Source organism: Gossypium raimondii, chromosome 13 (genome assembly GCF_025698545.1).
Source record: "Gossypium raimondii isolate GPD5lz chromosome 13, ASM2569854v1, whole genome shotgun sequence".
NCBI classification, from domain to species: Eukaryota; Viridiplantae; Streptophyta; class Magnoliopsida; order Malvales; family Malvaceae; genus Gossypium; species Gossypium raimondii.
This window is the reverse complement of record NC_068577.1, coordinates 27,222,477-27,237,087: the sequence shown is the minus strand read 5'-3', so window position 1 is coordinate 27,237,087 and position 14,611 is coordinate 27,222,477. Positions and strand designations below refer to the sequence as shown.

Genomic DNA, 14,611 nt, shown 5'->3' with positions numbered 1-14,611 from the left:
AAAGGTACAACTTGGCGGTAAAAGTGATTGGGTATCACTTGTGATAAAAAAATTAGATACCATGATGAGAAAATATATATAATTTAGATACCAATTTATGGATTAAACCAATTAGTTTTTATTTTCTTTAAACTTTTCTTATAATTTTATATATTTTTTAGAATTTTTATACCTTTTATATTCCAATTTTATATTTCTTTTGTAACTTTATTCATTTGCATCATGCCAAAACTAACCCAAAAAGAAAAACCATTTACCATTAAAGTCAAGTAACCAATTCAGCGGAAAGAAAAAACAGTACATTTGATTCCTTCCAAATTTAAAAGAGAGGAAGATCAAGCTTTTTAAACCCTTGCAAAATTATAGGTTCAACGCGAGCTTGAAATCTGGTGCAGTCAAAAAAGATGCTCCAGCAATTTATTTAGCTGCAATGCAGCTGAAACCCTGCCACTTCCAACTAAGACTATTATTTGGCGTAAATTATAACAGTAGAAATTACATATGAATACATTGGGAGACAGATGTTACATGTAGCAAGTCAGGTTCAACGTACGGTTGGACAGAGAGAACTATATACAAGGCAACAATATAAACACACAGCGAACTCTTCCTCCAAACAGCAGTTTCTCAATGCTGCTCTGCTGTGCTGGCTTGTGTCATGTTAAAGAGGTGGAAAGGGCAATGGGAAACCCCCTTTTCCCTCCCTTTCGCAATGTCCAAAGACCTATGCCATGGCAACTGCACATCGACATTTCAAGCTGCAAAGTTGATGTCTATCCATCCAGGCAAATAAATCAGGTGTAGGTAATGAAAATTTATCGACCCTGCTGGCAAATTTGGCAAAAGCTGGCAAGCAGTTCCATCGGAAAGGTACATATTCCCAAAGATCAGTGGCCAGAATCATCAATATTTCTGTTAGAGCCACTGGATCTGGGGGTTGAACCTTTTCCCTTCCCACTTCTTCCCCTACTGCTACCACCTCCCAAGCTCTTTGAGCTCCCCATCCTGCTGCAAGCTCCACGAGAGTTCACATCTGATAGACCATTTTCTAGAGCTCGAACTAAATTCTCAAAGAAATTTCGTGTCACACTGTTCTCACAAATTTCATAGTAATTAGTTAGATAAAAGATGGCATGCGAATTCTCTCAAAATGCAACTGATAAGATAAAATACTCTAGAAAGTTCAATAAAAAGATAACGCTCTCTTTCCAACATGGTAACTTCTTTCCATAAAAAGGTTTTGGACGCACAATTCCTTGATAAAAATTCATGTTATGATCTAAATGAAAATTACCTGGTCAATCCAGCAAGTTTTGATCGAAACTCATTAAAATCCTTTAACTGCTCCTCTGCATTGAGGTAAACCTGAAGCTCCTTCTCGGCACATTGATGAAGTCTTTCTAACCCAGACTCAGCCTCACCTGCAAGACATACAGGGAATTAGTGCAAAGTGAGCAGGAATATAAAGCCATAGCTTATATTATAGCTTATAGATGGGGACACATTACCTTGTAGGTATTCAAAGAAGTGCCTTTTAGCATGTTCATTTTCTGGTAAATAATATCCATATGCATATGTCCATTTTAGGACTCTCCTACATTCTATTATCTACACAAGTGGAGCAGCAAAAATGAGCTAAAGCAGTATGTACAGAGGTGGACCGTTTAAAGGGCCTAGGGGGGCCTTGGACCCTTCAAAATTTTAGGAAATTATGATTTTTCACTTGAAATTTTTAGAAAATTTTAATTAGGCCCCCAATAATTTTTGGAAAATTTCATTTCTCCCTTGAAATTTAAAAAAAAAATTAATTAGACCCCCTCAAATTTTTGAAAATTTTCATAATAACTTCTAATTTTTGAAAATTTTAATTAAGCTCAGTTAAAATATTTGAAAAATCTCATTAATCTCACAAAATTTTAAAATTTTTAATTAGACCCCAATTTTTTTAAAAAATTCTCATTGAACTCCTAAATATTTTTAAAATTTTACTAGCCCCCCAGAACTTAGTCCCAAGACCAGCCACTGAGTATGTAGCTAGTGCTGTAAGCAAATTTTGAAATTTACCTGTAGCCACGCCTCAGTGATGAATTTCAGCTGTGATTCAGGTTGGCACTGTGTCTCGCTCAGCTTCTCCAGCTAAAATTACATTGTAGTCGTCAGCAGTTCCCATAGTAATAATGATAAAAATCAGTATGCAAGATAAACACTATCAAGAGAGAACAGAACTATTCATCCTACTTCTCCCTTCTCTTCTTTCCTCTCTTCATTTTATTATTAGTAAATTTTACACTGCAATATTTTTATATTTTTGGCAGGGGAGATTTAACCCCTGGGTGCAGGGTAGGTGAAACGATGGAGAAGCCGGTGACAAGGACATGACAGGACTGAATGGGCGAGAATGTCTGACCAAGTGCTCTAAAGTAATGTTCCATTGGTTACACAAATCTTAACAGTTTAAAACTTAATAATATGTGCTTTGCAGATTCAAAAGATAAACTCAGATGAAAAGCATATGCAAATGTCATGCAAAGCAACATATTAAAACCATTGGTGATGGATCATAAACTTATCCAGTGTTTTTAATAGTCTTCAAACCCATCTACATGACATCCACAAGAAATGGTACAAAAATAATTGAACAGACCAGCAACAACAAACAGGAAATTTGTAATTTTAAGAAATTTGGCTTACATGCACAGACTGCATTTGCTGTAGATCAGCCAGTGCCTTTTGCCTAGACTGCATGAAGCCAAGAAAAGTTTTAACAAGACAAATGTTTTCTCATTTAAGAAAATAGTAGCATAACATCCAGAAAAAATTCCCAGAAAATAAATTTAAGCAGTTAAAAGAAAGGTGCCAATAATGTATTTCATGCATTCAAGCTTATATATTGTATTCTGCATCATGTCAAACTTCAGTACAAATTCCACAACTAATACATACTGATTGGTTGGTTGCCCATCGTTCATAATAGTGAGTATACTTCTCTACAGATAATTTAGCCATCTCTCTTCGCTTCTCCTCCTCATCAAACTAAAAATAAATAGTATCGATCAGAAAGGCATAAAAGTGGGCAGTTAAATCATGATGCACAATGACAAAAGATGAGCACTGGGAAATGCTGACAGCAAGAATAAAGAATTAATTTCATACTGTCCCCTCCTTTTTTGCTGTCTCGTAACGGTTGCAAGCATAATAACCACCAGTTACCTCACCATGCTCTGACCATGCACCAAGGCAAAGCCTGCATACATATGTGATCAACTGACAGACTTTTATGCAAAAAGGAGAAAACAAAACAGTTGGTATGTAGCAAAAGAAAAAAAATCAGTTTGTTTTTGGTACAAGATCTTTTAGTACAACCTTCATTAAGGAAAAATATCTCTTGTTCAGAAGATAATATAGCTAAAGGAAGTAGGAAAGAGTAGCAGTTTTTTCATTAAAAAAGACAGCCAAGAAGGTAGTGAGGACAGACTTCAATCAAAATACAAGCAGCGCATATGTAAGCAAAAATATAAAGCTCACCAGCAAAATTCAAATCTACAAGGTGGTGTGCATGTCATATGCATACATCCATGGTTCTTCTCAATTGGACGCTTGCATTTTGGACAAGGCTTGGAATTAGCCAATATCCTGAAGATTAAAATAGGCATATCAATTGATAACCAGAACATTATGAAAACATAACATGGTATAATATATAATGCGGAACAACCATTTAGTAATTGGACAATCATAAACAAGCACATTGGTATAAGGGGAAAGAGAAAAAGAAACTTGATTTTAAGGAAGAAAATTTCAAAGGAGACATTTATTTTGTTCACTTTAAAGAGGAAAGTTAAATGATAGGTAATTTAGAATATAAATTTGATATATTAGATGTCACTCGAACTTGGATGTGTCGTATACAAATGTGTCCAATACAAATATGTTCAACTTTTTTCTAAATTTTTCCATGTATTCGAAGCATCTTTGGGAAGTCATATCCTCATGCCCATGTCCAAATATGCATCAGAACCTATGTCATATACTGATACTTCAAGAAAAGTGAAGAGCTGGAGTTATTTATTACACTACTTCATTTAGTAGCAAAAATAGTTAAATGCATAAAGGAAAATGAGAATCTATAACTATAAACATTTCCATGTCCACAACCCTCTAATGTATCATCTGAGCCCCAATAACACCCCTTACCCCAACCCAAGAATCCCTTTCTCTTATTTTTTCTGATACTCAGACTTGTGGTTGTAAGGAATGAATTAAGGCAAAGCTTTCCCAAATGCCCTAGTGGGAATATCCAAAACAAGTAGTATTCAAATAAGAAAGCATTCTACAAGCATACTGTTTACTTTTTGAGATAAGAGCCCCTCGCATTCAAGATCAGCATGGTAAGGAGCAAAGAAAGTTGATTCTTTTATGTGGGCCATTCAGCACCAAATTAACAACCCCACTATTTGATATGAATTAAACAACCTCATGCAGTACAATGAATCTAGCTACTATAATCCTGTTCCATACCAATTCATATTTTCAGATTCTGCACTGTTTTTCAGTATCCACCTGGCTACAGTGTCACAATCAACAGGACGGTGAGCTTCCTCAGTGCACTGCAAAGTCAAATTCACATTACGGGTCAATTATTCATGTTTGCTATTTCAAACATGAAAGAAGAATGAAGCAGAAAGCAATATGCATGAATTGTTAAAAGTACTCCAACCAGAAACAGCACCAGAGGTTCTTACATTCCAACAAAAGCTATATGAGCAGCGACAGGTTACATCATAATTTCCACTGCCAAAAATAAAGTCCACAGCATAATCACACCCAGGGGCAGGACACCATTTTGTCTGCAGTAAGACATAAAAGTACTGAAAACGTTTACAGTACCAAGGAGGTGAACACGAAATAATGAAAAAAGTTGTCTATTCTTAGTGATTTCGGTGCATCATCATCATCATCATAATAATAAAGCTGAAAAAGAACATCTCAATCAATAGATTCATGCCTATAATCCATGATATGCTTGAGGAGACCCCACTTGTGAAGCTACAATTGAGAGAGAAATATTAGCAATATTTTCTTACACCCTTAACAAAGACACAAATGCGGAAGAAATAGTTCACAAAACTCCTAACTTTTAGTCAAAAGTATATTTCAAACATTAAAAGAAAAAAAAAACACCTTCTTAGAGAAGAAAGAATTGCAAAAAATCAGTAAGGTGGATGACAATTGTTTATACATGCATAAATATAAAAGCTAGAGCAGAGATAAGATAATGTGGTTAATATCTTTTTTATGCAAAACTGCAAAAGGGTACAACCAATTTTCAATAAATCACCCAATTACTAACCATAAGGCACTGGAAAACACAATCTAGAATCTTACAATTCCACTACAAATGCAGTTGCACTTCATCCTTCAACCCAAAATACATATATTAAAATAAATATTAAAAATATATTCATATATTTAAGGATTTAATTCTGAGAAATCCTTTTGCAAATTTCAAGTGAACAAAAGGTAAATGCACACGTCAAATAACAATAGTCCAATTACTCAATATATTTTAAGTATTACCTTCCTATTGTCTTCAACATAAGATCTAATGAAATAACGAGAGTACTTCTCTCGGTCTTCATCAGAAGCCAATGCATTTATCATATCTTGACCAACAGCAGCGACACAGGATGGATCAGGACATCGCAACATCAAACATCCAGGACCATCACTAATGGCTGTGCTTATATAGCCTAAACAAATAAAAAATTATATATATCACAACTATACAAGATATTCCACAAGCAATCAAATATGGAAAGGCTGGTAAAAACACAAAAGTTCAAATATTTGTAAATAACTCTCAGACAGGAAAAAAATCATTAAGACATAAACCATTTCCTTAACCATATTAAAAATAACGCTAGAATAGTTAATAACCTGGTGTACCAATGAGCTTAAAAAGATACAACTAAAGTATAATGTACATAATCATGTAAAAAGAATTTATACATGTACAAGGCCATTACAACTGCTAGGAGTATTCCTCAATGTGGACTATTCATCATAATCATGGTAAATAGGACAAACCAAGAACTATATCCTTAGACAATAAGCCCTTTACCCCTTTCCAGACAGCTTAGACATGTGAACCCAATGCATTTTCGACAAAAAACTTCCCAAATCTAGCCAATAGCTTTAAATATAACTCTGAAACTGAAAATTTAAAGGGCAGGGTCCAGTGTAGCATAAACCTAAATAACAGCATTAATAATAGTACATAATTTCTAAATAGTGACAGAGAATTGTTGATCTTGCTTATATCAACTTTCTAAAAATTTCATTAGCCATGTATAGAAGCTAATTGATGGTTACAATGATGAGCCTCTTTAAAGTATACTGGTAATCTCTTGTAAAAGTTTTCTTATGTTTCTTTCTTAAAAATACTTTTAGCAGTTCCTCATGCAATTTATCAAATTATATAAAAGAAGTAAATTGAATTATACAGCTGAAAAAGATAAATAAAGGCTTCTTTTCTTCCAGAACCTAGAAGTAGATGCCTTGCCTGAACTCACAAGATCTTTTCCTAAATTTTATGATTCTGATTTTAGAACAAAAATCATTAAAAACAAATTAAAATGAGGGGAGAGGACTAGGAAAAGAGTGTAAATTAGTGGTCCCTAAGATAATTAAATGTTTTAGTGTAAATTAGTGGTCCCTAAGATAATTAAATGTTTTACTTCCAAGAAATAATCCTTTCCTTTATCAACCAAGCATGCCACTGCCAGTACCTTCAGGTGATGTAGCTCTGGCCTTAGGTATGTTGGCAGGACAGGCAATCAGTCCATCAGTTTTGAAACCAAAACAAGTAAAAATTCAGATTAGACACAGCAAAGGCATGTTCTTGGTTGCCACAAAACAAAATTAAAATCAAACAGTCAAAAGATTTGACACACTAAGAATAACAGACATTAATATCAAAAAAATGTTGAACTTTTAAGTACCATGATATGAAAATAAGGTGTGGCTGTAGCACAACAGACCTGACCAGCAAGAGTTACAAAAAGGATGACCACATGCAGCAGCATGAAGCAGATCATATGGATAGGTTTCAAAACATATCCCACAAATCATCTGCCAAAATACAAGATGTGAAGAAAAATGAAAGACGTAAGCTGTCAAAGAGCACATAACAAACAAGCACTGGAACTCCTAGCTCATAAAATAAAAGTCGAAACTCCCAATTGAGAATGCATCACTTACTTCACCATCTGGGAATGGGACTACAGGCTTCTCCAATAAGCCAACAGATCTGCGAACCTTTTCCTCATCTGCAAACCATTCATCATGTACTTTACTGACATTCCTGTAAATCCAAAGTAAACATAAACCTCAAGACACACAAATCTATCATCATTAAGAGATAGCAAAATATATGCCTATTGACCAAAACAATGAAAGGCAAAATGCTAATCTTCACTCTGCATTTACATACCACAGTTAAGTTCCATTAAAAGTAGGATTATCATCCTATATACAATAGCATTTAACTCCACAAAGGTTAAAAAAATGCCACATGTTCCACATATTTATCTTTTATGTTTTCTAAATACCAACTTAGAAGATGTTTTAAGCTCACTTGTTGAGTTATAAAAAAAAACTCCATTGCTAATGTACCTGATGTTAATCCTTAAAGAAAATTTTCAACAAGTGAATCTGTACAAATTTGGAAGGAACAAAAGTAAAGAGATTATTGAATAATAGAAATTATACCAATAATGATCACTCACCAACTATAATAGCGTAGTAGGATTCCTGCTTCAACCTTTGAGATGGAAAGCACAGTAGATATCCTCGTGATGTCATCCTCTTGACGCTGACGAATATCTACTTCACTCAAAATGGTATAATTTTGCTAAGAAGAGAAGAGACAAATGTTTAGGATAAACAGCTTTAAAAAGTTTTAATTGTTTAACAGAACAGCGACTCAAAATACACAAACTTTTATGTACAAAAAGATGAAAAATATTATAAGCCCGTAGGGGAAACCACAGTATCAAAATTCAGTCCTATGGCAAAAGAACTAAATGCATGCAATGCAAGTAAAAGAAAAAACTATGAAGTCTGTAAATTACATTAATTATAACATCCACAAAGAAGGTGTTTCTGTTTCAGATATTCACTGCCAAATGTCAGTATATTCCCATTGGTGCTAACAGTAGAGCAGCACAAATACAGTTAAAGAAAAGGATCAGAAAGTGTTGAGAATCTTTTGATTATTTGATAGCATTAATTAGTATCTTTAGAGATTACAACTGATTTTTAGAGATTCTAATTAAGAGATATTTTTCCTTAAGTTGATTCAATCTTCATGTATATATAGTTGTACATATTTCTAAGAAATACATACTTTTGAGTGAGTTTTTCCTCAATATATTAGAGTATTCATCTCTAATTTCATCATGGTATCAGTTTTTTGATCCGATGTTTTTTTCCGACGCCATCGCTGTGCTCTCTCCTCCCTTCCGGTCATTCTCCTCTCGGTAGTGGTGTTTTTTGGCTAAGTATTTTGTGGGATCTCTTTTGTGTTCTTTTTTTGGGTGTTCTATTCTCTAATTTTCCAAGCAGATTTTTTTGGGATATTAGTTGTTTTTTCCCAAAATTATGTATAAGGATGAGAAGCTCGTGATGCCAACAGATAATCCCTCGCTGCAAATTAGTCCTGTGAAACTTGATAGAAATAATTACCTTACTTGGTCAAGGTCCTATTTGTTGTTTATCAAGGCTTGTGAGTTGCAGGGATATATCACCGGTAAAACGACGAAACTTGAACTCACTGATTCAACTTTTAGTCAGTGGAATTCAGCGAACTCTCTTGTTATGGCATGGCTTATCAACTCTATGCAACCTAATATTTCCAAAACTTATTTTCTGTTTGATACTGCGAACAATATTTGGAAAGTTGCTGCTCTCACCTACTCTCGTGTTGGGAATGATGCGCAAATATTTGAGATTCGTAATAAGGTCCATGGTACAAAACAAGAGGGCTAACGATTTCTCAATATTTTGTGAATTAAGTGGGTTGTGGCAGGAACTTGATTATTATCAAGATTTTTAGCCAACTTGTACCAATGATGTCGAAAAATTTCAGACGATGGTAGAAAAGGAGCTCGTTTTTTATTTCTTGGCTGGGTTGAATACTAAGTATGATCAGATTTGGGTTCAAGTTCTTAGCAAGACTCCGTTTTCTTCTATCCATGAGGCATACTCCTATGTACAACAGGAGGAGAGTCGTCGTGTTGTTATGCTCTATAATCATCTCTTGAGAAAGTTGACCTCATTGCTAACTAGGATGGTCCATCGGGTGGTAAGTCTGACAATGATCACTTGACGTCTGACTATTGTGGTAAGTCTCAGCATACTAAAGATTCATGCTAGAAGTTGTATGGTAACCCACTTGAGGTCATCTCGGGCAAATTTGTCGGCCTCTATGACAATAGAGGAAAAAGTCCACTTCTGCTGAGAGTTTTACCTCGGACGAGATTTAACATCTCCGATGCCTCTTATCTCAAATGGACTCTACCTCGAATGCTAAGTCTAATCATGCGAAATCAAGTACTGTTTTAAATGCTCGATCTACTTCTGAATTTTGGATTATTGATTCTGGTGCGAATAGACATATGACAAGGTCAAACAAAAGTTTATTTAAATATACCACTTGTCCATCTAAAAATACTGTGCAAATAGCCGATGGCTCCCTTACCTCTGTCTCTGGAACAAGTTTTGTTGTTTGTACTCCCAATATCACTTTATCCTCTGTCTTCTATGTCCCTAAATTTCCATTTAACCTTTTATCTGTTAGTACTAACACTAAAGCCTTAAATTGTAAACTTGAATTCTTTCTTGATCACTGTGTCTTTCAAGACCTTCAAACAGGGAGGACGATCCATAGTAGTAGATTGTGGAATGGCTTTTAGCTTATGGATCGATCATCCAGCATATCTCAAGCCTTATTTAGAGACAATAAAGATGTCAACCGAGAGATAATTCAGTGGCATAAGCAGTTAGGACATCCATCATTTACCGTTGCCAAGATGTTTCCTACTTTATTTTCAAGATCTCAGTTAGACTCTTTAGTTTATAATGCATGTGAGGTTGCTAAGCATGCACGACATAGTTATCCTTTACGTAATAATAGTATTGTTCCTTCTGAGATTATTCATTCGGATGTTTGGGGCCCTACTCACCTTACTTCTTTATCTGGTAATCAATGGTTTGTCACATTTATTGACCATTCACTATTAGGTGAGTTTTCTTTACCTAAGTTTGCTACTGATTTAGAATTACCAATAGCCCAACGAAAAGGTGTTAGAACTTGCACTTTACATCTTATCTCTTAACTTTTTATCTTATGATTCCTTATCCCCATCCTAGAGTTTTTGCTTTGTCTTTGTTCTCTATGTCTATTCCACAAGATTTGAGATATGTTATCACTAATCCAAGATGGAAGAAGGCTATGATTGAATAAATGAGGATTTTAGCAAAAAATGAGACGTGGGAACTGGTTAATCCTTCTGAGGGGCAAAAATAGTTGGCTACAAATCAGTGCTTACAATCAAGTATAAGGCTAATGGTTCAATTGAAAGACTCAAAGTCAAATTAGTAGTGCAAGGATTCGCTCAGATATGAAATAGATTATTAAGAAACATTTGCTCCAGTTGCTAAATTGAACACGATTAGAATCCTTTTATCATGTGCAACAAATCTCGATTGAGACTTACAACAGCTTGATGTAAAGAATGCTTTCTTACATGTCAGATCGAAAGAGTGAATCTTTATTCCCCAAAGAAAGTATGTCTTAGTTCTTCTCACAGAGACTGACATGTTAGGTTGCAAACCAGCAGAATCACTTATTGAGAATAATCACAAGTTACAAGTAGGGATTGATAAAATAGTGGATAAAGGGAGATATCAAAGACTCATTGGACAATTAATTTATCTCGCACATACTTAACCTAATATAGCCTATGCGGTTAGTTTGGTAAGCCAATTTATGCATGATCCCTGCAAAACTCATATGCAGGCAGTATTGCGAATTTTGTGCTATTTGAAGTCTGCATCGGGCAAAGGTATTCTCTTCTCCAAAAATAGTCATCTCAAGATAGAAGTATTTACAGATGCAAATTGGGCTGGCTCTCTTGATGATAGAAGGTCTACAACAAGTTATTTTACTCTTGTGGGAGAAAACTTAGTCACTTGGAGGAGCAATAAACAAAGTGTTGTGGCTCGATCAAGTGCAAAGGCTGAATAGAGGGCCATGGCTCAAGGTGTTTGTGAGATTTTATGGCTACAACAGGTATTGGAAGAGCTAAAGTTGTTGGACGAAAATGGATCAACCTTGTACTGTGACAACAAAGCAGCCATCAGCATAGCTCAAAATCTAGTGCAACACGATAGAACCAAGCGCATCGAAATAGATCGTCATTTTATCAAGGAAAAAATAGTCAGTGGTGGCTTAAGTCTATCTTATCTAGCATCCGAAAAACAATTGGTAGATGTTTTTACTACAGGGATCAACTGTAAGACATATCATAATCTTCTTTACAAGTTGGGCATGCGAAACATCTATGCCCCAACTTGAGTGAGAGTGTTGAGAATCTTTTGATTATTTGATAGCATTAATTAGTATATTCAATCTTCATGTATGTAGAACTGTACATATTTCTAACAAATACATACTTTTGAGTGAGTTTTTCCTCAATACTTTAGAGTATTCATCTCTAATTTCATCAGAGAGTTTACTAGTTTAACAAACAAAGCAGGTAATGAGCAGCACCAAGCTGGATTTCAAATTGTATCCATAAAATAACCTTTACGAAATGGAACCCAGTATGGTTGCACTTTTTCATTATGTACAACACTAAATTGTAAAGTGTAAACATTACCTAAGGTGTAATGAATTGTGGAAGGAAAAACAAATAAGGTCCCTTTTTTCAGTAGCAATGAATATGCCACAAAGTTCTTTCCAAAAGTAAAATCATTTTGGTCTAGAGTTTGGCAGCACGATTTTGACTTAGAACTTTGATATGTTTATTCAACACCTAAAGAAACTAAAATTGAAGATGCTTGGGAAAAACAAAAATCAAAAGGTTTGTGAAAACAGAAAGAAATGGAAAACTTGGTAAGTTTTAGTGAACCGACAGGTCATGGAATCATTTTATTGTGCTATTTAATTTAATTTCCTTTACATCCATTCTGTTCAGTACCAACCTTAGCACTGCACATAATCCAATGGTTCAGCATCTAGAAAAAGCTTCGAATAAATAAATCCTTTTACGGGTAAGATCAATTTTTTCCGACTTTAGGAACCAAAAAGCTTCAAAATCTTGTGTGTAATCTCAAAATTTTACGGAGAAAAAAAAAAGAAAAATGAAAATCAAGCATATTAAGGTAGTCAATGTTCGCAAGCATTACCTCCTAAAGATAATATAATTTGTTAAAAAAAAAAGGCAAGAGCAATTCAATAATCACGCAGAAAAAAAAAACAATTTAATTGGAATTAGAAAAGGTTCAAATTTGTACGAAATAATAATGCATGTGACAAGCATTTAACTCACATCAACAAATTACAACATAAGCCACAAAATTAATACTGAAAAAGGAAGGCATGAGTTTTAATTTCTAAAGGAAAAAATCAAAGCAAACAAAGCGAAACCCAAAGGGAAAAAAATGGAACAGATACCTGGTGACTATGAGAGACATAATCAACGGAATCATCAGAATCGTTGTCGATAAACTCGTAATCAGCGTCATCGGCGTCGGAATCATCGTAAGTAGGTATGGCTCCAGCATCATCGTCGCGGCCACTGTAGAAATCGTCTTCCCCCGACTCGTTGGCATCGTGCATATCGAAATCATCCTCCGACTCCATATTCCTGCTTCCTTTCTTCCTTTCTTCCTTCCTTCTTCAAATATATATAATCAAGGGAGAAATCAAAACAAAGCAAACCCTAGCAGGAATAGCCCGGATGGTGTGAGATCAATGAAGGATAAATTAGGTTGGAGAATGAGTGGCAGAGATGTAAATAAGGGGAGAGAAAATGTGTGAAACTAGGGAGGGAAAGGAAAAGCAGAAATGAAATGGAAATCGAAAATAAAATCCAGAAACTTTAGTAAGTTAAATTCGTTTTGGCTTTTGATGGGGTGAACACTGGAGAATCAAGAAAAGAAAACAAGGTGCAATTAATTTTATTTTATATAGTTAATTATATTTAGCAAAAATACAAATTTAGTAATTCTGGACCGAAAATTAAAACATGGATCTACAAAATCACACCATCACTACTATTTGGACCGAGATTGAAGGGAAACACGTTGCAAATTTTTAACGTCAAAAAGTTTTTTTTTTTCCAGAAAAGGAGCATAATCATATATTTAGGTTGAAACTGGATTTTTTTTAACACCAAATAATAAGATTAATTTAGCATTGTTTCCAAGAAACAGTTTTGAAACAAAAAATATTTTATTTAGTAATATTTTTATCTTAAAAGTATTTTTTATCCTAAAAGTATTTTTAGAAGTAATGTTAAATTGATTCTAAGAAAGCATTAGGCGAGCAAAAGGAAGTTAAAAGACCATGCCATCTTTATATATGTGGATACAAAGATGTTTAAGTTTATATTTATAAATATAACAAGTATATATAATATAAAACTCTACTTTTAATAAACATTAGTCTTAACTACATCAAATTTATCTTGATTTTAATGGATATTTATTTAATAATAAAATATTCATAACACTCATGTCCATACCTTTTGGAAAAAAATTAGTGAGGGAAAAAAGCATATTTACTTCTGGTGCACATAACATGTTACTTCATTAAAAATTTTATCAGAAAAATCTAGTGGGACAAAACCTTGAAAAAGGAGTATAATGTGTATTTACTCCCCTCATGGCTACATCACATTATATCTCATATTTTATGTATTTCATCTTGAATATTAACTTTTCAAATGATCACTTGAACTAATTTACTACACATTTATATTATTATTCTTTTGGAAGTCATAAGTGAGGAAGAATTTTTGAGACATATTTTAATCTATTCAGAGTCCCAACAATAATCATAGCAAACTTTGATCATGATCCTTCTATACATGTATATCTTGGATCATTTTATAATCTTCCTTCAACTATTATACATTAAGTCAAGTTTACCACATATATTTAAATCATTTCAACTCATATAAAATTGATGCAAACATATTGAATAATTTCCTAGGAATTTTTATATGTTTCTAGCATTCTAAATCCTTCAAAGATTTAAATATAAACTTCATTGTATTGATTCGTATAAAAGGTTATAACAACAATCATAAGACCCATGTCAAATATTTCATAAACTATTAGACTTAATAATATATCTAAAGGTTATTGCATCAACCATAAAAGAATATTGTATCTTTTCATAATTTGTAACCCATTTTATTTTGGTCAAACTTTTCCATGTCTATATTTCTCGATAGATTTATTCAAAATCCTCATTTAGTTGATTCTCCCAATTATAATATCATTGCAGACAAAATCATTGTCAACAATTTTTCATATTTCA

General features: G+C 33.9%; 1 protein-coding gene across 2 annotated transcripts; it reads right to left on the bottom strand.

Annotated features, from left to right (window-relative positions):
* Positions 1–379: 379 nt before the first annotated feature.
* On the bottom strand, positions 380–13,385 carry LOC105783149 (probable E3 ubiquitin-protein ligase ARI8). Of its 2 annotated transcripts, none has more exons than XM_012608403.2 (15): positions 12,740–13,385; positions 7,788–7,912; positions 7,261–7,363; positions 7,002–7,131; positions 5,578–5,750; positions 4,743–4,847; positions 4,519–4,607; positions 3,526–3,633; positions 3,154–3,244; positions 2,944–3,033; positions 2,692–2,739; positions 2,065–2,136; positions 1,509–1,608; positions 1,295–1,421; positions 380–1,089 (listed from the first exon to the last, which is right to left on the bottom strand). In XM_012608403.2, exons 1-15 carry the CDS (start codon positions 12,926–12,928, stop codon positions 888–890), a joined length of 1,752 nt encoding a protein of 583 aa, XP_012463857.1. In that variant the 5' UTR covers positions 12,929–13,385; the 3' UTR covers positions 380–887. The 2 variants fall into 2 exon arrangements, with proteins under 2 accessions (XP_012463857.1, XP_012463858.1); XM_012608404.2 differs by having other exon boundaries at positions 7,041–7,131; positions 12,740–13,384.
* Between the last annotated feature and the right edge of the window lie 1,226 nt (positions 13,386–14,611).

Excerpts from the sequence above, each read along its gene's own strand:
- LOC105783149 (XM_012608403.2), bottom strand. The coding sequence starts at position 12,928 with ATGGAGTCGGAGGATGATTTCGATATGCACGATGCCAACGAGTCGGGG. Across the intron at positions 7,364-7,787 it reads CTACTACGCTATTATAGTTG|GAATGTCAGTAAAGTACATG; the intron begins GTGAGTGATCAT and ends TTGGATTTACAG. Across the intron at positions 4,608-4,742 it reads CATATAGCTTTTGTTGGAAT|TGCACTGAGGAAGCTCACCG; the intron begins GTAAGAACCTCT and ends TTGACTTTGCAG.